The 25,901-nt window shown below is 47.1% G+C and overlaps 1 protein-coding gene and 1 long non-coding RNA gene across 3 annotated transcripts in view; one reads left to right on the top strand and one right to left on the bottom strand.

The window, feature by feature from the left end:
• The window catches only part of MAP4K5 (mitogen-activated protein kinase kinase kinase kinase 5), a 90,529-nt gene that overhangs the window by 43,755 nt on the left and 20,873 nt on the right, over positions 1-25,901 (top strand). The window contains exons 4-17 of one of the 2 annotated variants that reach the window (XM_081018733.1): positions 101-191; positions 926-990; positions 1,261-1,316; positions 4,020-4,067; positions 4,164-4,206; positions 4,658-4,730; positions 7,209-7,340; positions 8,396-8,458; positions 11,575-11,656; positions 13,447-13,563; positions 14,198-14,276; positions 16,658-16,716; positions 18,353-18,420; positions 25,730-25,774. In XM_081018733.1, the coding sequence (XP_080874859.1) occupies positions 101-191; positions 926-990; positions 1,261-1,316; positions 4,020-4,067; positions 4,164-4,206; positions 4,658-4,730; positions 7,209-7,340; positions 8,396-8,458; positions 11,575-11,656; positions 13,447-13,563; positions 14,198-14,276; positions 16,658-16,716; positions 18,353-18,420; positions 25,730-25,774 (1,021 nt within the window). The remainder of the gene's footprint in view (positions 1-100; positions 192-925; positions 991-1,260; positions 1,317-4,019; positions 4,068-4,163; positions 4,207-4,657; positions 4,731-7,208; positions 7,341-8,395; positions 8,459-11,574; positions 11,657-13,446; positions 13,564-14,197; positions 14,277-16,657; positions 16,717-18,352; positions 18,421-25,729; positions 25,775-25,901) is intronic. The other variant, XM_081018734.1, reaches the window with a different exon arrangement.
• LOC308470520 overlaps positions 1-25,901 on the bottom strand; it is a 215,454-nt gene that overhangs the window by 179,697 nt on the left and 9,856 nt on the right. The window contains exon 2 of the long non-coding RNA XR_013982462.1: positions 23,462-24,172. This is a non-coding gene — a long non-coding RNA (uncharacterized lncRNA). The remainder of the gene's footprint in view (positions 1-23,461; positions 24,173-25,901) is intronic.

The following is a 25,901-nucleotide window of genomic DNA, read 5'->3' as shown; positions in this document are numbered from 1 at the left end:
GATTTAATTAAGATTCATACAGTCATTCAGCCAGGCTTCCTTTAACCAGGCAACAGCCCTGGTTAAAGTGAATAACAAATCTGCTTTGCGTTTTCCCCAGGGGATGACTTTTCGTTGATACAGCAAGAGATCTACATGGTTAAGGAATGCAAGCATCCTAACATCGTAGCTTACTTTGGGAGCTATCTCAGGTAAGGCCTCCTGCATTCTGCTTTGTAGAAACGATTTGCTGTGACAACTTCCTGCAGGGACCTAAGGTTTTTCTGCACAAGCCCCAGGGAAGGTGGCGTTCCCCGCTGGTTTTTGAGCTTGCTATCTGCTGCAAGATATGGTGGTCCTACAATGTCAAAGTTGATGAAACTTTGATGCTGGGGCTACATAGAGCTGCTTTTTAAAGCTCTGGTGGGACGGAAGTGAAGTAGTTCTTCTCACCAAACCTGAAGCACCATATTTTCCAGTCTGCTGTAATTCTGCATTCTATTGGACGTGAATCTCTTGGGACATCCCTTATTCCTCAACGGATTTGATCCATTTTCCTGCGCTTGCATGTTCTGATATTCAGAAGTGTCCGTGCAGTTTGCTGCATGCCCCGCCCCCCAAGAAATCAAGGGTTGTGTTTTATGTGATACTTAAAAATCTGCAAAGGGGTCGGGACTTGACGTTGCTGTGGGTCTTGAACCTTTGATGGCTAACTCTGTAAAAAATGGACCTCCGACCTCAGTTCCTGTCTGTGTAATGGGAATAATGGTGACAAGGTGGCACCTAATCACTACAAAGCGCCTGTCTGAGATGGGTAAGAATTATTAACTACCCTGAGCCTCAGGAAGAGGATGGGCTATGAATAGCAATGCAATACAAATAAATGTTTTCTGATTCGTTATCAGCATCAGGCATTATTTCTGATAATTTCTTCTTAATTTCATAGCCGTGAGAAGCTGTGGATTTGTATGGAGTACTGCGGAGGAGGATCCCTTCAAGATATTTATCATGGTAATTGACAACCTTATTATTTTATACCATGCCCTTCCTTCAAGGTGTTGGGGTGGGATGCACAACTCTTTTCTTCTCTGTAATTTGGGGCACAAATTACTGTAAAGCGCTGCAGTCCAAAACCTGCTGCAACAGATGAGAAAGCCCTGCTGACTTCCATACTTTAGCCACGCACCACATGACGAAGGACATCCTTTTATCAGCCTCACACGGGTCAAGAGCATGCCACCGCATCATGCTTCATCATTTTATGTTTGATTTTCCTTTCAGTGACGGGGCCACTGTCGGAGTTTCAGATTGCGTTTGTTTGCAGAGAGACGTTGAAGGTAAGGCACTGCTGGGCAGGTCTTGGGGGACTTTTGGCGTAAGAAGAACAAAGCTGTTTCAGTAGAACTGCGGTTCAAAGTACATGCAGGGGAGCGGGAGAAGATCGCCAATAATAATCTTAGCTAATAAACTGCTCAGTTGTTGTTTTTTAGTCGTTTAGTCGTGTCTGACTCTTCGTGACCCCATGGAGCAGAGCACGCCAGGCACTCCTGTCTTCCACTGCCTCCCGCAGTTTGGTCAGACTCATGCTGGTAGCTTCGAGAACACTGTCGAACCATCTCGTCCTCTGTCATCCCCTTCTCCTTGTGCCCTCCATCTTTCCCCACATCAGGGTCTTCTCCAGGGAGTCTTCTCTTCTCATGAGGTGGCCAAAGTCTTGGAGCCTCAGCTTCAGGATCTGTCCTTCCAGTGAGCACTCAGGGCTGATTTCCTTCCGAATGGATAGGTTTGATCTTCTTGCAGTCCATGGGACTCTCCAGAGTCTCCTCCAGCACCATCATTCAAAAGCATCAATTCTTTGGCAATCAGCCTTCTTGATGGTCCAGCTCTCACTTCCATACAGCACTACGGGGAAAACCATAGCTTTAACTATACGGACCTTTGTTGGCAAGGTGATGTCTCTGCTTTTTAAGAAGTAGTCTAGGTTTATCATCGCTTTTCTCCCAAGAAGCAGGCGTCTTTTAATTTTGTGGCTGCTGTCACCATCTGCAGTGATCATGGAGCCCAAGAAAGTAAAATCTCTAACCGCCTCCATTTCTTCCCCTTCTGTTTGCCAGGAGATGATGGAACCAGTGGCCATGATCTTAGTTTTTTTGATGTTGAGCTTCAGACCATATTTTGCTCTTTCCTCTTTCACCCTCCTTAAGAGGTTATTTAATTCCTCCTCACTGCTCAGGACAAATTGTTAAACACCGTAGTCTGGCTTTGGGATTTTTAGTTCACTGCTTCATATTTCAGCTGGCACTGTGGTCTAAACCACTGAGTCTCTTGGGGTCTCTTGGGCCGCGACAGGGTGAGCTCCTGTTGCTCTGTCCCAGCTCCTGCCAACCTAGCAGTTCAAAAGCACACCAGTGCAAGTAGATAAATAGGTACCGCTGCGGCAGGAAGATAAACAGCATTTCCGTCCGCTCTGGTTTCTGTCATGGTGTTCCGTTGCACCAGAAGTGGTTTAGTCCTACTGGCCACATGACCCGGAAAGCTGTCTGTGGACAAACGCCGGCTCCCTCGGCCTGAAATCGAGATGAGCGCCACAACCCCATAGTCGCCTTTGACTGGACTTAACCGTCCAAGGGTCCTTTACCTTTACATTTTTACCTATATAGTGGAGGTGGTTGCATATACATAGAATTAATAGAGGTTTCCTGTGTTCAAAGCACTTCAGGTGCTTTCTCTCAGGAATCTGCACAGCTATCTAATAAGGTAGGTGATCATTTCTTATTCCCACCTTGCAAGTGGAAGAGGATACCCAAAGGCAGCTCAAACATGGGGCTCCAGCTCCAACTTCCATCATCCCTAGCTAGCAGGGAAACAGCTGGGGACCCAAGTTTGAGAAATGCCCTAAGGTCACCAAGGAAGTGGCCCATCTGCAATTTGAAGTGGAGACTTGGCAGGTCACCTGCTTTGCCACAATGCAGCCCCATCTGTCCACAGGAAGGGCTGCCCATTCTCTCTGTTAGCCATGTTATGGGGATGGTCTTTTATCCCACCCAAGCTGACATTCTGTGGGTGTAAAAGGTTGATCTTTGAATATGCACTCAATTAGAGTCTTAATTCAGCACTAAAAGAAGCCCTTCTAAGATGCCGTTTAAGGCTCTGTTCAGAACAGTTTCTAAAGAGAGCGTGATAGCTCAGTACTGAGACACCTGTACTAAAAATACCTTCACCCAGAAGCAAACGTTTTTGATATCACACTCCTGGACCTCCTCTTCACAGCTCTGTTTTATTCTCTGTGGATGAGGCAGAGGACCAGCACATGAGAGCTGCTTTGCTGAACCACATTGGGGAACAGGGGAACAGGGACCCCCCCAAATCATGAATCGCAATGTCTCCTCCAGCTCTAGTGATTTAGAGGAGCAAGTTCATGGTCTGTAGAGTTGGAAGGGACCCTGAGGTTCATCTTATCCAGGGTTGTCCAACCAGTAGATCACCTGGGTGATCGTGGTCGTTATGGTGCAAACAAAATCCCTGTATCCCGTCTCCAGCGCTGTCTCCCTCCCTCTTGCCAACCCCTCCAAAAGCTCAACAACTGTGGCCAACCCCCCTGAAAACGCACACCCCTCCCTCCCTCCAATGACGGTGGGTAGATCACTGACAGTTATTTTATACTTGGAGTAGATCACAGTCTCTTGGGAGTTGGAAGTGCCTGATCTAATCTAACCCCTTGCAGTGCAGCAATCTTTCACGGAACGTGGGACTCGAACGCACAACCCTGAGATTAAAGAGTCTCGTCCTCTACCAACTGAGCTATCCTTCAGACAATAATGACACAAATAAAGCATAGTAATGTGTTTGCATAAGGATTCATTTAAAAACATTTTGCATGCATTATCTCAGCAGTTCTTTTAAAGTTAGTGGGGCAGGTGAGTGGGGCTCAGGCAGCAGCCCGTCGTCTCGTGGGGGAATTGGTCCTGGTCACTCTGGCCTTTGATTTCTTAGGCCATCTTGGAGTTCCATCCTCATCTTTGCCGCTGCTTTCTTTTTAGGGGCTCGATTATTTGCACAAGAAAGGAAAAATGCATCGGGATATTAAGGTAGGTGATTCCTGAATGGAGCTCTTTCTCCGTTAAAGAAGGGGGGGGGGTGTTGGTGAGTGACCGTAAACTCAAGGTTTTATTTTTATTTTTCAGGGTGCAAATATTCTGCTGACAGACCATGGGGACATCAAGCTGGGTAAGTTTGCTTGCTCTCCTTGACTTCCGAGAGAGAGTAAAGACATGTATAACATTTGCAGAGCAGCGGAGACCGTCTCGGGGGCATCTTTGCTTCAGGCAGTGCAAATGTACCTTCTCTTCTTGAGGTCATGCTCTGCATGTCACAGAAGCCAGATGTGGGTGGAACTAATTGGCTAGCTCCTGTGCCATCTCCAACCCCTAAAGCAATTGTGCAGTTTTTTTAAATTCCCTTTTAATTCAACCTCCAGTTTCACCCACTCATCTGCCCCTTCCAGTTTGGGTGGGAGCTTGGGAGGCCCCTGTGGCTGGCACTAATGCAAATTTGGCACACATGCCTCTCTTCACCCTCCCCAACCCCTCCCAAGAGGGCCTACTTAGAGCCTTTTCCTTGGCCTGCGTGAAATGGAAAGCCAGCTTCTAGAAAACATCTTCCACTCTTTCTCCCGCAGCTGACTTTGGCGTCGCGGCGAAAATAACGGCCACCATCGCAAAGAGGAAGTCGTTTATCGGCACTCCTTACTGGTAATAAATTCCTTGGGATTATTCAAACAAGGGCCTGGGATGCTGAGCCAGGGTTTCTGGACTGCGCTAAGAGGAGTTGAGGATGCAGTGAGTTGGCAGAAACAGACTCAAAGCTATTGAGCTCTTTTCTGACTTCGTTGGCTGGGCATCCCTCTGAGAATCACCTCTTCCGCTGCTGCTGAATACCTTCTGCTGATTCACTTTAAGGCAGACGGGGGGACCAAATGCAGCCCTCTAGTCCTCTGTTAAGCCCTTGAGACCCTTCCTAGTGCCTTTGCCAAGCTGGAATCAGTCTTTGAACTATGGGAATGATGCTTGCTTGACAGGATGGAGGTGTGTGTGCTTGTGTTTGTGTAGCATGGTTGGAGTGTGACCTTAACAGTTGCAACCGTTGCTCTGTCTACTCTTGCATCTGGCCCCATTCACAACAGGCATGTGACACCCCCCCCCCAAAAAAAGTTGTACATGAGGGAATGTGACCCTGAAAAAGGTGTCCCACCTCTGCTTTAACAGCCCATACAAGGTGTCTACACAGGTGAGACAGAAGCACACATATCTCAGCTGCAACAACTTTTAGAAACTGGAAGGTGAATATATATACACACCTTGGGTTCCTGATTTACATCCTACACTGTTCACTGGAATAGGCAGCTTTTGTCAGCCAAGGAAGCAACCTTCGGATGAACATGGAAGTAGCACAGATGAGCAACTTGTGAAATGCAGGTTGTTATGTTCAGCTCACTCTTTTTTTAAAAAAAGAATTATAAATATCCTGCCTTTACTTTGTTCGTTCTGCAAAAGTCCTTATGGTGGCAGAAGCAAGGCTGAATTTGCAAGTGCGCCCTCAATAAAATAAAAAACAATCTGATCTTGCAGTCGGTTGTGCACAAATTGAGGATGGGTGCACCAGGTTTTTCAGCTGGGCTAATTAATGGTCAAGTCTTCCTTGAAGGAATTGTTCCGAGAAGTGGCTCAGCATTCTCAGAACTGCAGTCCCCAAAATTCCTTAAGGGAGGCACCAACAGCTCAATCAGTATAGCTTAATGCTGCTGGCTTACCAAAAGCTCCACAAACCCGGTGGGGTATGTGGGATCCCCTTCCTGCTCCACCCTAGGACTCCTTGAGGTCCACCAGCTGGAGTCAAGCGCAAAGGAGTGACTTACAAAGAAGGTCAGACATACACTGAGAATTAAGGAAGGGGTGGGAGTTGCTTATTATTATCATTGTCATTATTTTATTTTATTTATACTCTGCCTATCTGGCTGGGTTGCCCCAGCCACTTTGAGCCGCTGTTGTTAAACAATTCGGAGACAAAAAACGCCGGGTGATTTATTGCAAAAGAGATCCACAAAGCACTGCCTGTCTGCCTTCTGCCCGCACCGCAGTCAGCCTCCTCCTTTTGCTGTCTCTCCAAAGTCTGCAGGACCAGGCGGCATGTCTGGCACCTGGTAGACAGCAGCATGTTTCTGTCAGGCTCCAATTCTCCAGTCTTCTTTGTCTAGCCCTTAGGACTCTCCCCAGGCCTTTCTCCTCAGGCTACCCTACTCTTTCCAGGGTATGTGTCCTCATTGCTTCTCCTTAAAAAGGTAAAGGGACCCCTGACCATTAGGTCCAGTCGTGACCGACTCTGGGGTTGCAGCGCTCATCTCACTTTATTGGCCAAGGGAGCCGGTGTCCAGCTTCCGGGTCATGTGGCCAGCATGACTAAGTTGCTTCTGGCGAACCAGAGCAGCTCACGGAAACATTGTTTACCTTCCTGCCAGAGCAGTACCTATTTATCTACTTGCACTGGCGTGCTTTCGAACTGCTAGGTTGGCAGGAGCTGGGACTGAGCAACGGGAGCTCACCCCGTTGCAGGGATTTGAACCGCCAACCTTCTGATCAGCAAGTCCTAGGCTCTGTGGTTTAACCCACAGCGCCACTCGTGTCCCTTGCTTCCCCTTAAGGGACTGCAATAATACCTCTTGCTTGCTTGGGGGGGGGGAGGATGTGTGTGAGAGTATGTGTTTCTGTAGAAACCTCTGACTTCTGCATAACTGGGAATGCCACCTTCTGTGCAAACGAAAGGGCTGCATCCTGCGGCCCACGTGCTTTACAAACACAAATACCTTTATTGGCATTATGAGTTAAAACATTTCAAAACACTAGGATAAATTTAAAAGGGACAGGGGTGAGGCTGTTGAGGATCACAATGCACTCGATTGCTCTGCTTCACCCTGTCTATGCCCTAGAGAGGGATGATTAATTAAGAACCCTTTCGGGTAAGATGCTTTATGCTTCTGGATCTGCCTACCCCTGGCATGCAGCCTCCGGAAGGTTGCCCACGAGAAGATGTGGCCCTGGGGCTGCGAAAGGTTCCCCATGCCAGGGCTGCAAGCACAGGAGGGGCATTTGGGTTCATTCAAAAGCACCAAGGGGAGGTGGGGTAGGTCTTGGCTCTTCCTGCCGCCTGACAGCGTTTTTGTTCCCCCCACGAAGGATGGCTCCGGAAGTTGCAGCTGTAGAAAAGAACGGCGGCTACAACCAGCTGTGCGACATCTGGGCGGTGGGCATCACGGCCATCGAGCTTGGAGAGCTGCAGCCGCCCATGTTTGATCTTCATCCAATGAGGTCTGTGGACCGGAAGGGCTCCTCTCCTCGCACTCTCTCTCGCCCTGAAGTAGAAGAGTGTTAAAAAGAACTCAAGTATCTGAGAGCTGGAAGGGACCGTAAAGGTCGTTTGTTCCAACCCCCTTGCCAAGGCAGGGAACTCAACACTCCAGCATCCTTGGGGTGTGGTCCTCCCTCCTGCCCCTGCTACAGAACCTTTGGCTGGAGAAAGAGGAGAACCTTCCCCCTAGAATAAAATTAGCTCTCTGTAATTTGCTTTTACTGACCTGTGGTCCTCCCCCACCCAAAAAAACCCCTATTTCTTTAATTGACAGTTAACACAGTTGGTGTTATTTTTAGATTTTCTATGTTGGTATTTTTTAATTGGTATGGAAATGTGCAAGCATCATCAAAAGAGGAAACAGATTCATAGCACTTCAGTCTTTTGCAAATGCAACATTTATAATATCGACATTTTTAGATGGTTGCTGATACCGTGTTTGCGCGATACTGTGAGCTTCCTTGAGTGGACTGTGCCCCGAAAGGCAGCTCACAAATAAATGAATAAAGCCTGACCTGCCTGCCTGTTCCACCATCAATTCAGTGTGTGCAATCAGGAAGTTCTTCCTAATCTTTAGGGGTGTTGTGGACTGCAAATCCCATCATCCCCAGCCAGCAGAGCCAATGGTCAGGAAAGATGGGAATTGTAGTACAAACCATCTGGCAGGCGCCACTTGGTCTACTCTGGTCAAAAACCCCTTTCTTCCCTTACAAATCCTTTCCTTCAGGTAGGTAGCCGTGTTGGTCTGACACAGTCTAGATAGATAGATAGATAGATAGATAGATAGATAGATAGTCCAGTTGCACCTTAGAGACCAACTAAGTTTGTTCTGGGTATAAGCTTTTGTGTGCATGCATGGTATCTGAAGAAGTGTGCATGCACACGAAAGCTTATACCCAAAACAAACTTAGTTGCTCTCTAAGGTGCTACTGGACAATTTTTTAATTTATTTCGAATCTTTTCCTTGTACAGCTATGTTCTGCACTTCTGACGGGATGGTTTCCTTGTATTTCAGGGCCTTGTTCCTAATGTCCAAAAGCAACTTTCAGCCTCCAAAGCTAAAGGAAAAAACAAAATGGTAAGTCTGGGAGTGCCTTTTTCATTTATTTTTTCCCCAGTGGTCTTGCCCTTGATGGTTTGTGTCTTGTTCCTTTCCATACCAATAGGGATGCCCTTTGGCTGGTGATGGTGACCCCTGAAGGTGGCTAAAAGAGATGCTTAGAATATTCCATCGCATAACCCCCCCCCAAAAAAAATGTGGGCTTAAGGGATGGGTGTGGGGAGCAGAAAGAGTTTGACCTGCTGATATTGACTGGCAACCCCTCAAATTGCCCCTCCCTCCACTCTAGTCATGGGGCAGTACAATCCTTTGATGGTTGCCTTTCTTTTTAACTGGGACATGGGTGGCGCTGTGGGTTAAACCGCAGAGCCTAGGACTTGCCGATCAGAAGGTCGGCGGTTCAAATCCCCGCGACGGGGTGAGCTCCCATTGCTCGGTCCCTGCTCCTGCCAACCTAGCAGTTCGAAAGCACGTCAAAGTGCAAGTAGATAAATAGATACCACTCCGGCGGGAAGGTAAATGGCATTTCCGTGCACTGCTGTGGTTCGCCAGAAGCGGCTTAGTCATGCTGGCCACATGACCCGGAAGCTGTACGCCGGCTCCCTCGGCCAGTAAAGCGAGATGAGCGCCACAACCCCAGAGTCGGCCACGACTGGACCTAATGGTCAGGGGTCCCTTTACCTTTACCTTTACCTTTACTTTCTTTTTAACCAAAAGGCTCCTCACTGGATCATTTTGGACACCCCCCTGCTGCAATTCTTTTAGGGTACATGCAAAAGTCCCTGGGCACACCCACCTTTGCTTTGTGCCTGACCAGGCAGAGGGATAGGCAAGAGTGGAAGTATTCTCAGTTGACCGTGCCCCGTCCTCCAGCGTACGGCTGGAGGTGCGATTAAGGGGTGAGGGAAAGGATTTTAGGCCACAAGTTTCTGCTTTCTTGCAGGCCTGCCTCTGCTCAGTCTCCGTTTTTAAGAAGTGGTATTTCTCTAGAATAAGGACAAAAGCAATTTCTGAAGTTAGGTTACCTTTTGCTCTGGGAGGTTGGTCCGCCCGACATGTCATTTGCCTCCCCCTTATGTCAGTTGCGGTATCGTCATACTGTGTTGCCTGCGTGTCTTTTTCTAATAGGCTGCAGTTCAGTTGTGATCTCCATGTTAGCCATATTTTCCAGCACCCAGACAGTCAAACCACATTCTTTTGCTACAGATGTTTTTGCCGTTTGCACAAGAGTTGCACTGGCCTTCTGTTCTTCCCTTCCCCTTTTTGGCAAAAAAATGTAGTTAAAAAAAACACCCCAGGCAGTTGTGGGGTGGGGGGAACGAACTTGAACTTTTTTCTTAATTCTGCAGCACTACAGGGGCCAATACAGCTGGAAGGGGAATGCGTAAGACTTAAGAAGAGCTCTGAGGTTGGGTCCGACCAAAGGCCCATGCAGTCATAGAATCATCTAGTCCAACACCATTCAATCCAGAAATCACAGCTCAAGAATCCCTGCATCTAGTCTCTGCTTTAAAAACCTCCAAGGAAGGAGAGTCCCCCCCCCCACTCCCAAAGGAGTCCATTCCACTATCAAACAGCTCTTGCCGTCAGAAAGTTCTTCCTAATGTTTAGTTGGAATCTCTTTTCTTGTAATTTGAATCCATTGGTTCGTGTCTTGCCCTCTGGAGCAGGAGAAAACAAGCATGCTCCATCTTCCCTTTGACAGCAGTTTGGATAGCTCAACATCTGCAATGTTGAATTCCGTCCTCTATTTCAGATAGAGATGATATACCATATTTTTCGCTCTATAGGACGCACTTTTCCCCCTCCAAAAATGAAGGGGAAATGTGTGTGCGTCCTATGGAGCGAATGCAGGCTTTCGCTGAAACCTGGAGAGCGAAAGGGGTCAGTGCGCACCGACCCCTCTTGCTCTCCAGGCTTCAGGCAGCTATCCGCAAGCCTTCGGAGTGCGGTGGGAATTCCCACCGGGCTCCGAAGGCTTGCGGATAGCAGCCTGAAGCCTGAAGCCCAGAGAGCGCAGCGCTGCGCTCCCCGGGCTTCAGCCAGCTACCCGCAAGCCTTCTGAGCGCGGCAGGAACTCCCGCCGGGCTCCGAAGGCTTGCGGATAGCAGCCTGTTCTGGGGGCTGGGGTCGGGGGAAGCTCATGCTTCCCCCGTCCCCAGCCCTGCAAGCTCTGGGAGTGGCGGAGAGGTTGTGCGCAATCTTGCCACCGCTCCTGGACCTGTTCTGGGGGCTGGGGTTGGGGGAAGCTTGGGCTTCCCCCACCCCAGCCCTGCGGCTGGGAGGGGAAATAAAAAAAAAATTCTTCATTTTCCCCCTAAAACCTAGGCGCGCCCTATGGTCCGGTGCGCCCTATGGAGTGAAAAATACGGTAATTCCTATCTTTTGCACTTGCCCCCAAATGATCAGTCAACCTCTAATAACTGGAATTAAAAAGAGTACAGCTATGAGTTATCCATGGACCTTTTCCCGATTCCTCTTAAGCTACGTAAAGGAGATAATACTTCCAGATAATGGTTGAAACAGTACCTTCAAAGGCAGCCCCACGTAGAGCGCACCACTCTGGCGAGACAGTCCACAGGCAGGGAGGGTCTCATCCTGCGTACCAGATGGAGCAATGCAGGAATGGTCTGTGGATGAAGGGCAGCATACAAATTCAATAAATAATAATAATAATTCAGAAATTGGGATTCTTCATACATTATACCGGCCTTTCTGAACCTGATGCCTTCCAGATGTTCTGAACTACAAGCCCCAGCTAGCATTGCCAGTTTGTCAAGGATGATGGGGGTTGTAGTCTAGAGCATCTGGAAGACGCCAGGTTCGGGAAGGCTGCATTTATAGGAATGGTGAGGTACTAGATGCAGTGCAGCCACTGCTGCTATTTACGTTGAACTTTGCCTAAGAAGGCTTAGTTTATTTTATTGTTGACTTTCCTTTGCATATATGTTTATTTGTGTCATTTATATTTTGTACTTTTAATTATATTCATTTTCTTATTGTGCAATGGTTGCCCATTATATAAAAAAACTTTGATAATACAGAATCTGAACGTCTTTTAATCGCCATGCAGACCCATCACATATGATAAAAGCTGCGTTTTCTCTCTCTCTCTCTCTCTCTTTCTCTTTTAGGTCACCAACATTTCACAGTTTTGTGAAAGTAGCACTTACAAAAAACCCAAAGAAGAGGCCCGCGGCAGATAAACTTCTTACTGTAAGCCTGTTTTCTTTCTTTTTTGAAAGATGAGAGTAAAATCTCACCCCCACTAGTGGAGTAAATGTTCTGGCTTTCAGGGTACACTCCAAAGGCCTTGCATACTTCTTTTTTAAATGCTGTAATGCGTGATGAATATCGGAAAATTTCCAGGCATGTAAAAAGCCTCTTGTTTTTACAAAAAAAACAAACCTCTGTGTTAAGATTGTGCTGAGATAATTCCCTCCGCTACTAGATGAATCACGTTTTTTAAGTGTCTTAAAGACTTTAAGCAAACAGACAGACAGACACTAAAAATCCCCAAATTGACCCCTAGTGCAGAGGCTGTCAGAAAAGTGAAGAATTGGGAGATTTTGCCTTGTTTGGATGGAAGGCTAAACCATGTTGCATGTCCTGGACCAGCACTTCTTAAACTTCTGTTGCGCTGCAGGCTGCTGTTCCGGTTGGCATGTGTTTTGGGGACATTTTCTTGCCTTACAATTGCCGCACGGAGACAGTGCTTGAGAGCCTTTTGATATAAAGCTCAGCCTCCTGTGCTTGGTCTGTGCTGTGCTCACAATCCATGCAGGGGAGAAGCTGCAGAGGCAACCTCAGATTTCCATGCACATGAAAAGAGAAACCTTTCTTTGGGGCCTGACTCTGCGGCAAGTCTTGCAGTGCTGAAGAAGCCAGCTGCCTTTTCATTTAAGTTGTAATATGCAAACTTCAGCTTGCCTTAGAAATCTTGAAGAAGCCACATGTGATTGCTCCATTTATTTAGTCATTTATTTATTTTTAATTAAATTAGTTGCTTTCTCTTGGTCAAGGCAACTCCGAGCAACTTACAAACAAACAAAAAGCCCAAATAGAAACATTAAAACAAAGGTGTAAAATACACTAAAAACATAATAATTTTATTATTAAAACTAAAGAGGAGCCACTTCATTGATAATAATAGTAATAGTAATAGTAATAGTAATAGTAATAATAATAATAATAATAATAATAATAATAATAATAATAATATTTTATTTGTATTCCGCCCTCCCCAGCCAAAGCCGGGCTCAGAGCAACTGACAAGTAAAAATAGCACAGTGTACATAAAATCACACAGTCAATTAATTAAAATACATTCTAAAATCTTTCTAAGAAAGGGCAGCCAGGGATGTCTATAAAACATAGTAAAAAGCTTAACCACAGTCATGAAATCAGCATGTACCACACACTTCTGGGATATTCTCTCAAAGAATAACTAGGCATAATGTTTATTATTATTATTATACATTTATATACTGCCTTTTCTTCTAAGGAGCTCAAGGTGGTGTGTGTGGTTCTCTTCCTCCCCATTTCATCCTCACAACCCTGTGAGGCAGGTTAGGCTGAGAGATGGCAACTGGCTCAAGGTCACCCAGTGAGCTGAGTGGCGAGATTCGAACCCTGGTCTCCCAGATCAGAGCCCATCACTCTAACCCCTACACCCCACTGGCTCTCCTAAACACCCGAGGCGCAGCCTGGGGAAAGTTCCTGTTCGCATGGGCAGCTAGCAGACGAAGGATGATAGCTTTGTGGTAGGGCTTTGGTTTCTGCGCAGAAAGTCCCTGGTTCTCCTCCCCAGCTTCTCCAGGGAGCTGAAGAGCCTCTGCTAGCCGGTGCAGACCAACGCTTGCCAAACTGGTGCCCACCGCAGCTGTGCTGGTGGGTCTTGATGGGAGCCATGGTCTATCTGGAGGGCACCTGGTTAGCAAAGGCTGGCATGGACAAGCAAGTCCTGAACTTGCCCTCTCATTCTTTCCATGTATGTATATTTTTAGCATACCTTCGTTGGGCAGCCTGGTCTCTCTCGGTCGCTGGCCGTCGAACTGTTGGACAAAGTGAACAATCCCGACAACCCCCCTCATTACGCCGAGGCAGATGATGACGATTTTGAGGTGAGCGAGTCCCTCCTCTGGGCAGTTCCCTCGCCTTTAGGCTTCGTTCTCCCTTGGAACTGGTCAGCCTGGGAGTCATGTGTAGGTCTTCATTGTGGGGAGGTTACACGAGCGAATGCTCCCTCCATGGGGAAAAAACCATAGAATAGAATCATAGAATCCTAGAGTTGGAAGAGACCACAAGGGCCATCGAGTCCAACCCCCTGCCAAGCAGGAAACACCATCAGAGCACTCCTGACATATGGTTGTCAAGCCTCTGCTTAAAGACCTCCAAAGAAGGAGACTCCACCACACTCCTTGGCAGCAAATTCCACTGTTGAACAGCTCTTACTGTCAGGAAGTTCTTCCTAATGTTTAGGTGGAATTTTCTTTCTTGTAGTTTGGATCCATTGCTCCGTGTCCGCTTCTCTGGAGCAGCAGAAAACAACCTTTCTCCCTCCTCTAAGGATGTCACATAGAGGAGGGAGAAAGGTTGTTTTCTGCTGCTCCAGAGAAGCGGACACGGAGCAAAAACCCTTTTGCAACTATGAACATGCAGCCATACGGTTATGTGGGGCACCCCATTTCCCTTCGGTGGGCAATGAAGATTTGCATGTGTCACAACCACTGATGTCTCCCTTTCTGACTCCTGCAGCCACACCCGGTTATTCGCCACACCATTCGCTCTACGAACCGGAACGTCAGAGCAGAGAGGACGGCATCTGAAATCAATTGTGAGCTTCTCTATTTTATTTTATTATTTTATTTTATTTTATTTTATTTTATTTTATTTATTTTATTATTTTATTTTATTTTATTTTATTTTATTTTATTTTATTTTATTTTATTTTATTTTATTTTATTTTATTTTATTTATTTATTAGCAAAAGCATACATCTATACATACACTGAATAAGACATAACGGGGCGGGGGGGGGGAGGAACACACACAAAAGCAAAGGACAAAACAAAAAACATTCCTTAAAAATCAATAGAAACTAACCTTGCAGTATTTGTTCTTAGACTGATTTTGGTCTTTACTTATGAATTCTAATATTTGAAAATCTAAGATTTATTTACTAATATATTTATATCATGCGAAAACAAAAATTAAGAAAAAAGAAAGAAAGAAAGAACAACTAAATCGGCGTAACAGCTTTAACAATAAAAATACCTATGTATTGATAAGTATTACCTTTTCATTTTGTTATATTATTGACTTCCTTCTACCTCGTTACGGTTTCTGTTTGACCATTCCTGTTTTTACCCTGTATTTAATTGTTTCATCTTCATTTTGGAGTGAAGAGAAAATATTTTACTTCACTTCTCCTCTATTTTAAAGCAAAACGCTTGCCCCCTAATTTAGCACCAGCCTAAGTGTTCATTATTACTCCGGGGGGGGGTGTGATGATGATGATAAGGACGATTTACTAGTCTCAATAATCCATCTGTTGCCAAAAAGGTCTCCTATCACCTTCTATGCAAATAGTAGTCTGGGATAAGAAATTGCATCTTTCGGTTATATTGCCTGAACACCGGCTGCAAGGTTTGAGTGGGATAGTTGATTCTTTATCTGTATGAAATAATTTGTAAGTGTGTGTGTGTGTGTGTGTGTGTAGCTATAGACATAGATTCATTCATATGTTTTTAAAATTGTATTTTAATCAACTTGTTTTTCTTATTGGTTGTTAGCTGCCCTGAGCCCGGTCTTGGCTGGGGAGGGCAGGGTATAAATAAAATTTATTATTATTATATAAAATTTAACCAACACCTACAATTCTTTCATACAGTGGACGCTTGGGTTGCAAACGTGATCCGTGCGGGATGCACATTTGCAACCCTCGTCTGCAGACACGCGGGTTGCGATTCGGCGCTTCTGTGCATGTGCGACCGCCGAAACCCGGAAGTAACCCATTCCGGTACTTCCAGGTTTTGGGGGTCCGCAACCCGAAAAAACGCAACCTGAAGCAGCTGTAACCCGAGGTATGACTGTATATGAATGCACACACAAGCGCACAGCCTTAGGAAGCTTTGGCAGCACAGTAATAGCAGAACAGTACCAGCTGTGTCCATCAAAGGCCTGGCAGGAAAGGTAAATCTTCCCCTGGTGCGAAAAGGATGCCAGCGAAGCCACCAGGTGGTCCTCACTGGAGGAGAGCATTCCACAGACGGGGATCCAGAAATGGAAAGGATGGAGCAAAGTTCTCTGAACTTCTTCATTGGCCCAAGAGAACCTTCTAGGCAGGCTGCTCCGAGTTGCTCATGAAGTAGTAGCTGTGTGCAAAAAAATGCCAGCTCTGCCTCCTGAACTGTGTGCTGCTCTCCTCAAAATCCCTAGACAACGTGTGGTTGATCCGTATTATCGCCTCACCTTAAAATGGATTGATAGGTTGATTAAAAAATAAATTTATATGCTGCTAAATCATAAAAATATATCAAAGGGCATTACAACATTAAAAAGATAAAAACCATTAAAAAGTGTAAAAAAACAAACCCAAATCAATGCAAAAACAATTTAATAGCAAAAAAAGAAAAGAAAAAACTTTCAGGCGGCAGGAGATTCCTTCCCCTCTGCTTTTGGGCCAGGTGCCCACAATCTCAATTGTTTTATTTTAGTCTCCAAAAGAAATTGGTCGAGGATCCTACCATGGTTAAAATCCTCTTTATGTTCCTTCTTCGCCTTCTTGCCTAACTTCTCTTAAAAGCATGCCGTTCCAGAGGAAAGAGTTGGTAGTTGATATTCCTTCAAGCAGACACACTCCTTGCTAGTTTCATTTTTGCAGGGGGGTAGTTCTTGGAATCGCAGCCCCTCATAAAGGGTGGCGTTTCAGAAGAGAGTGTTTCAAACCGAAAACAAACCCCTCTACCTTTTCAGGCATGTTAAGAGGAAGTACTGTTTAATTGTCCGATAAGAAAACTTTTTAATAGGCTCTTCTAAGCCACTTTGAGTCCCTGTCAGGGAAGAAGGTGGGGTATAATTAAATATATCATCACCATCTAAGTGGCTTATATTAATAACTTTGAACATTTTTGCTATGCCATGGGACATTGCAGTTGGAAAAAAAGCCTTGTAAAAGTTTTGTTTATAAAGTTGTAAATGCCTCATGTCTTTCAGTTGACAAGCTGCAGTTTGAACCGCCTCTCCGGAAAGAAACAGAAGCGCGAGATGAAGTGGTACGGATTTGTTTTATTTTTATTTTTTATTTAGTATTTATATATACCACTTCATATCTCTATAGAAATCTCTAGATGAATTCACCACATGCTACATGCACACACACGTCCCCCAGGGGTTTGCAGAACGCAGATTGGGATCTACTGGTAGATCCCTGGGTGATCTGCAGTAGATTGGCAAAGGGTTTCTGGCTCCCAGTTTTAAGAAGAGCAAGAGCGAAGGAGCTTTTCCCACCTGTGCTAAGCTGATGAAATGAAAAAGTTGACCAGGAAGAACTGGGAGCTCACTTCAGTTTCGGTACTGCTCAGAATGAACTCAGAGGCACACTTGTTCTTTAATTCTAGTTGTATGTCGTTTGTACTTGGCTCTGATTGGCAGATTTTGGGATTCTAGTTAAAAAACAACAACAAATGTAGATCCAGGCAGTCTGAAGTCTGCCCACCCCAATGTATCGTGTTGAATAGTCTTGGCAGATGTCAGAATAAATTAATGCCGGTTTGCCCAAAGTGCCATGTGAAGTGGAGGGTCTTGCTTACCTCCCATGGTTGTGTCTGCACTCCAGTTGAAGCAGGTGGGCGTCCTGCACTTCAAAAGGTTGATAACACCCTCCATTTCCATCACTACCCCTACCACCTACCAGAAGCATCCAGTCTTCTCCCTCCACATTGGGCTGGACACCCGCACAGGTCTTCTTTTTCACCTCCTGCGCTGGAGCTCATTTGTTGTTGTTTAGTCATTTAGTCGTGTCCGACTCTTTGTGACCCCCTGGACCAGAGCACGCCAGGCACTCTTGTCTTCCACTGCCTCCCGCAGTTTGGTCAAACTCAGGCTGGTAGCTTCGAGAACACTGTCCAACCATCTTGTCCTCTGTCGTCCCCTTCTCCTTGTGCCCTCCATCTTTCCCAACACCAGGGTCTTTTCCAGGGAGTCTCCTCTTCTCATGAGGTGGCCAAAGTATTGGAGCCTCAGCTTCACGATCTGTCCTTCCAGTGAGCACTCAGGGCTGATTTCCTGAAGAATGGAGAGGTTGGATCTTCTTGCAGTCCATGGGACTCTCAAGAGTCTCCTCCAGCACCAGAATTCAAAAGCATCAATTCTTTGGCGATCAGCCTTCTTTAGGGTCCAGCTCTCACTTCCATACATCACTCCTGGGAAAACCATAGCTTTAACTATACAGCAAAGTGATGTCTCTACTTTTTAAGATGCTGTCTAGGTTTGTCATTATTTTTCTCCCAAGAAGCAGGCGTCTTTTAATTTTGTGACTGCTGTCACCATCTGCAGTGATCTGATACTGGCTTTCAAAGGCCACATGCATATTTCAGTGTAAATAAGTATAAAAATAATGAAGACTTTAGGGCTCCTAGTTCAAGGTGATGCCAATGATAGCCTCAAGCCCACCTGTGGCCTTTGGCTATGCGGCGGTTGATGCCTGGCGTTGGGCTGGTCCCCAGTCTGTGCCACGCCTTTCCTCGCGTACATTTCCCAGACCAGAAGCAGAACGGAGCAGATCCAGAAAACGCTACCCCTGAAGCAGAGCCAGGGAATAGGGCCTGAATGTGGATTGTATTATAGTGGGGTGCCCTCATTAGATGTTAGCTGGAGACATTGCTCAACTGAACGTTTTCCCCTCTGCAGGTGGTGGCATCTGGCGCACACTTCGCTTCGCACTGGAATCCTTTTGTTGATGGCGGAAGCTGCGCCAAGTAAGTATGCCTGGCTTCATTGTGAATAAATGATCAACACTCTGCATTTCAAGGTTACCACCCACTTGGGAGGAAAAAGGGGGGCGGGGGCTGGATGAACTGGGCATGTCAGGCTTTTGAGTGAGTTCTGCAGGACAGACAGGGCCTTTTAAAAAATAAAAAATTAAAAATATGTTTTTACTGAGGGATTTTCCTTAAGTAACAAAAGTACCTTTCGTATCTCTGTTTTTAAACCGTAGAATCCTTCATACAAATCCATTGCAGTCAGTTTGAGACATTTTTGTTGCAGGTAATGTGGGGGTGAGGGGGAAAGAGAGGAGAGAGAATAAAGAGTGTATGGATGGACTTTGTCAGCATCACGTGGATAGGTGTCCTATTTTTGCTGGTGGAGCAAGAGGTCAGCGGGACCCCGCTGTGGTTGGTTGCAGTTGATTGATTGCAGTGTGTTGTGTGTTTTTTGTGGGGGGGGGGATTGCTGGAATAGGTTAGCCATATTGATCTGTATGTTGTTGGGGGGATCAGTCATTGTCTTGTTGGGCTGTGTATGTGATAAAGGGGAGCCACACGGGGGTGAAGGCATCCTCCTTTGTCCCTGTGACAGTTTCACTCAATCAGTTAGTTAGTGAGTCAGGGCAGTTTCCTGTAGAGTTTGGTACCAGTGGTCCATATCTGGTTATGATGCTCCTAGCTGCTCAGAGTAAGTGACATTCTTTGTCAGATAGAAACTTTATTCGCGTTAGCCAATGGCCATAGCAACAATAAAACATTACAATATACACAGAAGAAAGGAAATTTAGTATAAAAGCACAGTTTAGGGTCCTGAATCAGCAGTCAGATTGTGGCCCTTATTCTGATTGCCCCTGCTAAGAACCTAGCAACCTTTGCTGTTATCTGCTCTGTTTGGTCTGACAGGAGAAAGGACACTGTGGCAGTGGTTGTGTGTCCTGGGATGGGGTGAGGATCTCGTTCCTCAGGTCTTTGTAGAGAGTGCAAGACAGGAGGACGCGAGCCACTGTTTCGGTGCACCCGTCTCCACAGGGGCAAAGGCGTTTCTCATGCGGGATCTTTTGGAATTGGCCCTCAAGTACCGCAGATGGCAAAACGTTCAGTCTTGCGAGTGTGAAAGCACGTCTGTATTTTGGGATAGCTAATTTGTGCAGGTATGGAGCCAGAGAATCAAAATGGGAAGACTGAAATTGATCATACCGTGGGCAGAATTTCCTTATAGCGGCCAGGTTGTTCTGATGCTCGATACCTTTTAGACATTGACAAATTAGACTGTTTGCTTTGGTTAGGCCCATAGTTAGGCCCTTTGTCAAGTGAGTGTGCATTCTTGGGCAGATGTGGCCCTTGTGGGCCTGCCGAGATGCAGGTGGAGGGCTTTGCTCTCGCTGGACTCGGTTGGCAGCATGACATGGCGACCCTCTGCCATTTTCTTGCCTCTCCTGTCACACTTAGGATGTGAGTGTGAACGCACATGAGTCTCACTGCACTCTGACCATCATGCTGCTCCAGACCAGCTTTGTGGTGTGGTCAGCTTTCTGAGAGCTTCACTCAAGCCGTATCTTGGTGTGTGGAGAAGGGGTAGGGGAATCGCCCATGCTGCAGCTTAGATGTGGCTGCACCCCACAAATGACCTAATCTGGGGTCTGTGTGATTTCTGATGGGTGGGACAACAGGGGGAAGGAACGTTTGAAATAAGTAACTCCCATTGCCTCAGGGTCATGAGCTGGTAGTCTTTGGGCGCTGTTAAGTGTGGCTGCAGAATGAGTAGACTGGATCACTGGGCAGAATGTGGCCGGGGAGGTTCTGAGGCACAAGGCCTGTTTGACAGCGGGTGGGGCCCCTCCGTTCATCGTGTCTGTTTGTGCGGAGGAGTGCCGTTTGCATTTACTGCCTCAGGCCATGCTTCGTGCAGCTGCTCCAGAGTTTATTGAAGCAACAGCTGCCCATCTCAGCTTTCTCCCAACCTGGTATCCTCCAGATGTTTTGGCCTTCGATTCCCGCTCGGCCCAGCCAGCACAGCTGATGGGAGATATTGTCTGGAACATCTGTAGGGCACTGGGTTGGGGAAGGCCAGGGCATCCCTTTACTGCCTCTGTGATTTTAAATCCCTTAGAGCAGTCTGGCGCTAAAAAAACCCCCTGACATAAGCAACTTCGTGGTATTGCATTCCTGTGTCTCTCTGCAGCCACAAAGGCCAGCAAGTGTCTTTTGCAAGCCAGGATTCCCCCAGGTTACCATAAGGAAACCTCGAGCGCCGCAAGTTGCTTGTGCTGGAATGTGAAGGAGCCCATGGAAGCGAAATACCTTTGCCTTAAAAGGCCTTCTCTGCTCTGGCTCCCTTGGCCGTACAGCACAACTTGTGTTGCTTTTGGGGGAGCTGTTCCCTGAATGCCTTCCTCTTCCTTCTCCTGGTAAAGGCCTGCTCTCCTTTGGCCAGCCGGCTGTACAGCTGTTTCCACAATCACTCACTAAGCACCATTAATGTACATGACACTTCTTGCGTAGCAACCCCCCCCCCCCGAAGAAGCCAGGCTCCCCACCATAAGCGGCTTCAAATTTAATTTTTTACCATGGGGGGAGCACAACTGTGCTGGGGGGAGAGAAAGGACAAATGTGAACAAATGCATTCCTATGTACTTGGGATTCTTTTCATTTGAAGGTCTTTGTGGGTACCCACTTGGCAGATTTCAATTCTGTCTCCCGGTCTTCTCTGGCATGTGTCCAAACAGGATGCTGGAGTAAGTGGGTCCTCTTTGGCCTGATCCTGAAGCCAGGCTCGCCTTATGCTCTCAAGTTCTTATCTTCTCTGGTTGTAAATATCCACAGTGGTTTTGTAGGTCCTGCCTTCTGTTGAACGAAGAGGTTTTGCCTTTCCTTTCCCCTCCTCTCTCCCCACTTTTCTTTTCTTTCCTCTTCCCCACCTCCTTTCCTTTTCTACCGTGCTTTTCTCTATGGCCAAAGCTGTTAAATCCTTGCGTGTACAACCAGGCTGGCGTTTTCTGCGCTGGCTTGTAGGACCAGGCAACTGATAAGGAGAGGAGCATGCAGGAAATGCGGGGCTTCTGGCGTCGCGTCTGGCATTTGCTGCGGCTTTGGGCATGATCGGAGCTGGCTCGGACACAGCTGCATTCCAGGCAGCTGCAGAGGAGCCCAGATCACCACATCACAGTCACCTGGGCAGACGAAGCCAGGTTGCTCATGGTCCCAAACCCCCAAAGAGAGGGAGCGTATCTGCCCCTCCAGCAGAGGGTCACGTTCTGCTCAGCGCCGTAAACAGGAAATGCTTGGGGTTTTTGGAGGCTTGGAAGGCTGGATAATGTCACTGCCGCGCAGAAAGAAAAAGGAGCTGTGGCTTTTGGGCCGCTTTCCGTCCTCTTGGGCTCGTCCAGAAAAAACACAGCGCTGATTTATGGCCTCCGTCAAGGGGTCAGCTCTGTGTGAAAGGTCCGTCGTGGCCTGCCAGCCTTCTGCTGGAGGGATATTTGCTTTAAAGCTGCATAAACATAAAGTTGTATGCGGATGATCGTATTGCTTGATTGCTTTCCCCCTGTCTCTCCCCACACTCCCCCAAAATAATTACAGAGGGAGAGAGCTCTCCAGATCTTTTTCCAGTGTTGCACATATGAATTTTCCCTGTCATGGGTCTGGCTCTTGATCTGTTTAGCCCAGGGCTGAAGCATCCAAGGTTTTCTGGAGAGCTTTTATTCTCCAGCCTGGATATTTTTTTTACTGGGGAGATCAGGGATTGAACCTGAGGCTGTGTGTGCAAAACATGTTCTCTGCCACTGAGCGATGGGCCCGATCCTTTTTTTGGAGGGGAGGAGAGGAATGCCTGTTTCCCCTGTCCCTTCAGGAACATTTTTTTAAAGCCATTCCTAAACCCTCTTTATTGTTCCTCCATCACCATGACTCTGCCCAGTCCCATTCATTGTGGGCCCCAGACCTGGGCCGGTCGCCAGAAATAATGTGGTCGTGGGAGGGCCTAAGAGAACATTGGGAGCATTGTAAGTCAGCAAGAGACAGCCTTGACCTGAAGGCAAGAACTTAGAAGACGTTTCATTCGAAGTTACCGGATTTTGCGTTTCAGAGCACTAGTAACCCGGGAGGGTGAGGGAGAGCGCCTGCTCATCCCATTGCTTATTTGTTTAAAACTCTGTGGGTTTTTTATTTAAAAATAAATAAATTCCGAGACTTTATTGTGACGTTAAAGTAGAAAACATGTAATAAAACAGAGAAGGGTGCATAAAGGAGTACCAAGAAATGAAACCAAAGCAAACCAGGGTTCACAGCCATTAGCTCATAAAATTAAGTACATTCTCGAGAGAGACTACACCGTTGAGTTAGACGTCGCAACCCAAAATGGCCTGATACAGAAACGGTACAAAACAAACATTTTGAATACCAAATAAAGCCGTATGTTATCCGTGGATGGAGGGAGCGAGAGAGAGAATCCTTGTGATTCATTTCTGTAATGCTACTGAGCGCAGAAAGTGCTTTGCACTTGAGAAGTTTGGGACCGGCCCTTCCTTGGTGTTCTCTTCCCATCTCTGGAGCCCTGGGAAAGCCATTGGGTGAGGGGCGTCCTCAACTTCCGCTTGGGAGGCCAATGGGCAGGCTTGCTTCCGGAGGAGGCGATGTCAGCCCTTCCCTCTGTAGCTCAGTGGCAGAGCATTGGATCTGCTTGCAGGAAGCCCCGGGTTCAGCCCACGGCAGCATCTCCAGGCAGGCCTGGGATTATCCACTGCCTGAAGCCTTGGAGAGGCGCTGCCAGCCAGTGTAGACCGTGCTGGGGTAGGCGGACCAAAGGTCTGACTCAGGGTAAGGCAGCTTCCAGTGTTTCTCTCCTCCCTGCAGTGGGGGCCTAGTAAGGTAAAGGGACCCCTGACCATTAGGTCCAGTCGTGGCCGACTCTGGGGTTGCGGTGCTCATCTCGCTTTATTGGCCGAGGGAGCCGGCGTACAGCTTCCGGGTCATGTGGCCAGCATGACTAACCTGCTTCTGGCGAACCAGAGCAGCGCACGGAAATGCCGTTTACCTTCCCGCCGGAGCAGTACCTATTTATCTACTTGCACTGGTGTGCTTTCAAATTGCTAGGTTGGCAGGAGCAGGGACTGAGCAACGGGAGCTCACCCTGTCACGGGGATTCGAACCGCCGACCTTCTGATCGGCAAGTCCTAGGCTTTGTGGTTTGACCCACCCGCGTCCCAGTGGGGGCCTAGTACCATGTAATAACAACAACAACAACAACAATAATAATAATAATATTTTTTTTTTCCCCCGCCCTCCCCGGCCAAAGCCAGGCTCAGGGCGGCTAACACCAGTAAAATTACAATAAAAACATAATAGGGGAAAGAAGAAGAAAAAACCATTTAAAATACAGGTTAAAATGCAATTTAAAATGCAGCCTCGTTTTAAAAGTAGCCTATGGATCAAAACCGTAAGGGGAGGGAAAACATAAGGGTCAGATTACCTGTTGCATTATTGCTGTTCTTTGTAGAGTTGGAAGGGATCCGGAGGATCATCTAGTCCAACCATCTGCAATGCAAGAATATGCAGCTGTCCCATACGGGGATCGAACCTGCAACCTTGGCGTTATCAGCACCATGCTCTAGCCAGCTGAGCTATCCAGACTGCCTCTGTTGCTATTATTAAATGTATAGCTCACCTTTCCTCCAAGGGAGCTTAAGATGACAAACATGGTTCTCTAGCTCCCCCTGTTATTTATTTATTTTACGGTCCAGTATATCTGAAGGATATACTGGAGGGACACGAGTGGCGCTGTGGGTTAAACCACAGAGTCTAGGACTTGCCGATCAGAAGGTCGGCGGTTTGAATCCCTGTGACGGGGTGAGCTCCTGTTGCTCGGTCCCTGCTCATGCCAACCTAGCAGTTCGAAAGCACATCAAAGTGCAAGTAGATAAATAGGTACTGCTCTGGCGGGAAGGTAAACGGCGTTTCCGTGCACCTCTCTGGTTCGCCAGAAGCAGCTTGGTCATGCTGGCCACATGACCCGGAAACTGTCTGCAGACAAACGCCGGCTCCCTCGGCCAATAAAGCAAGATGAGCGCCGCAACCCCAGAGTCGGTCACAACTGGACCTAATGGTCAGGGGTACCTTTACCTTTACCTATATCTGAAGGAGCGTCTCCATCCCCATCGTTCTACCCGGACACTGAGGTCCAGCAGCGAGGGCCTTCTGGTGGTTCCCTCCCTGCAAGAAGTGAGGTTACAGGGAACCAGGCAGAGGGCCTTCTCGGTGGTGGCACCCGCCCTGTGGAACGCCCTCCCACCAGATGTCAAAGAGAACAACGACTACCAGACATCTGAAGGCAGCCCTGTTTAGGGAAGCTTTTAATGTTTGATGTATTACAGTATTTTAATATTTTTTTGGAAGCAACCCAGAGTGGCTGGGGAAACCCAACCAGATGGGTGGGGTATAAATAATAAATTATTATTATTATTATTATTATTATTATTATTATTATTACCCTCACAACCGCCCCATGAGGTAGGCTCAGCTGAGAGACAGCAACTGGGCCAAGCTCACACCCAGTGATCTTCTTTGCTGAGCGGAGATTCGAACCCTGGACTCTCTGCTCCCAGCCTGGCACTCTAATTTTCCTAGTGGCAGTTGCATAGAGTGCTACACGCCAGGTCACATACTTATCTATGTCTACGAGGAGAAATAAAATTATGTCAGAGAGGTTCTGGCTAGGGGACCTTGTCATTATAGGTGCTAAAAATCGTTCTCTTGCTTCATTATATAAGGGGCAGCGCAGGATATAATGCATAAGGTCCTCTACCTCAGGACATCCAGCCTTGACAGATGCAGCTATGGATTACAGTAGCATTTTCATTCTTTAAATCCGTGTTTCTCAAACCTGGGTTCCCGGCTGCTGCTGGACTACAACTCCCATCATCCCTAGCTAGCAGGGCCCAGCGGTCAGGGATGATGGGAGTTGTAGTCCAACAACAGCCAGGGACCCAAGTTTGAGAAAGAACGGCTCAGTCAGGCTAAAGAAAATCAGGCGGGATTAGAGAGCGGTTGTCACACGGTCTTAAGCCAGCAAAGTGCCACCCAGGACTTCAGGTATGTGAAGAATCCCTTTGTCATCAGTGCTGATGGTTTCGTACAGAATTTCAGAAGCTTCTGGGGTCTCCTCCTGAGATTGATTTTCCCCACATAGCTGCTCTACAGATCACAATCCTGGAGTCTAAGCCGCAGGTGCTCTTCAGCCCTACTACCCCAGGCTAAATTTTATTTTTTTAAAAAAATAAAATAATTTTATCAACGTTTTACCTAGGGGGCTTCTTACCAAATTTGGCGACGGCCACGAAGATGCTGAGGAGTGAGTGATTTCTTTCTTGACGTTTGACTTTCCTCTCTCTCTCTCTCTCTCTCTCTCTCTCTCTCTCTCTCCTTTGCTACCTAACAGAGTTGGCTTTCTTTAACAATGTCTCAGTCACCCTTGGAGA

The sequence above is a fragment of the Podarcis pityusensis genome (genome assembly GCF_964106645.2).
Source record: "Podarcis pityusensis genome assembly, chromosome: 1".
In the NCBI taxonomy this organism is placed as follows: Eukaryota; Metazoa; Chordata; class Lepidosauria; order Squamata; family Lacertidae; genus Podarcis; species Podarcis pityusensis.
Note: the sequence above shows the minus strand (reverse complement) of the source record. Positions and strands in the feature narration are given on the sequence as shown.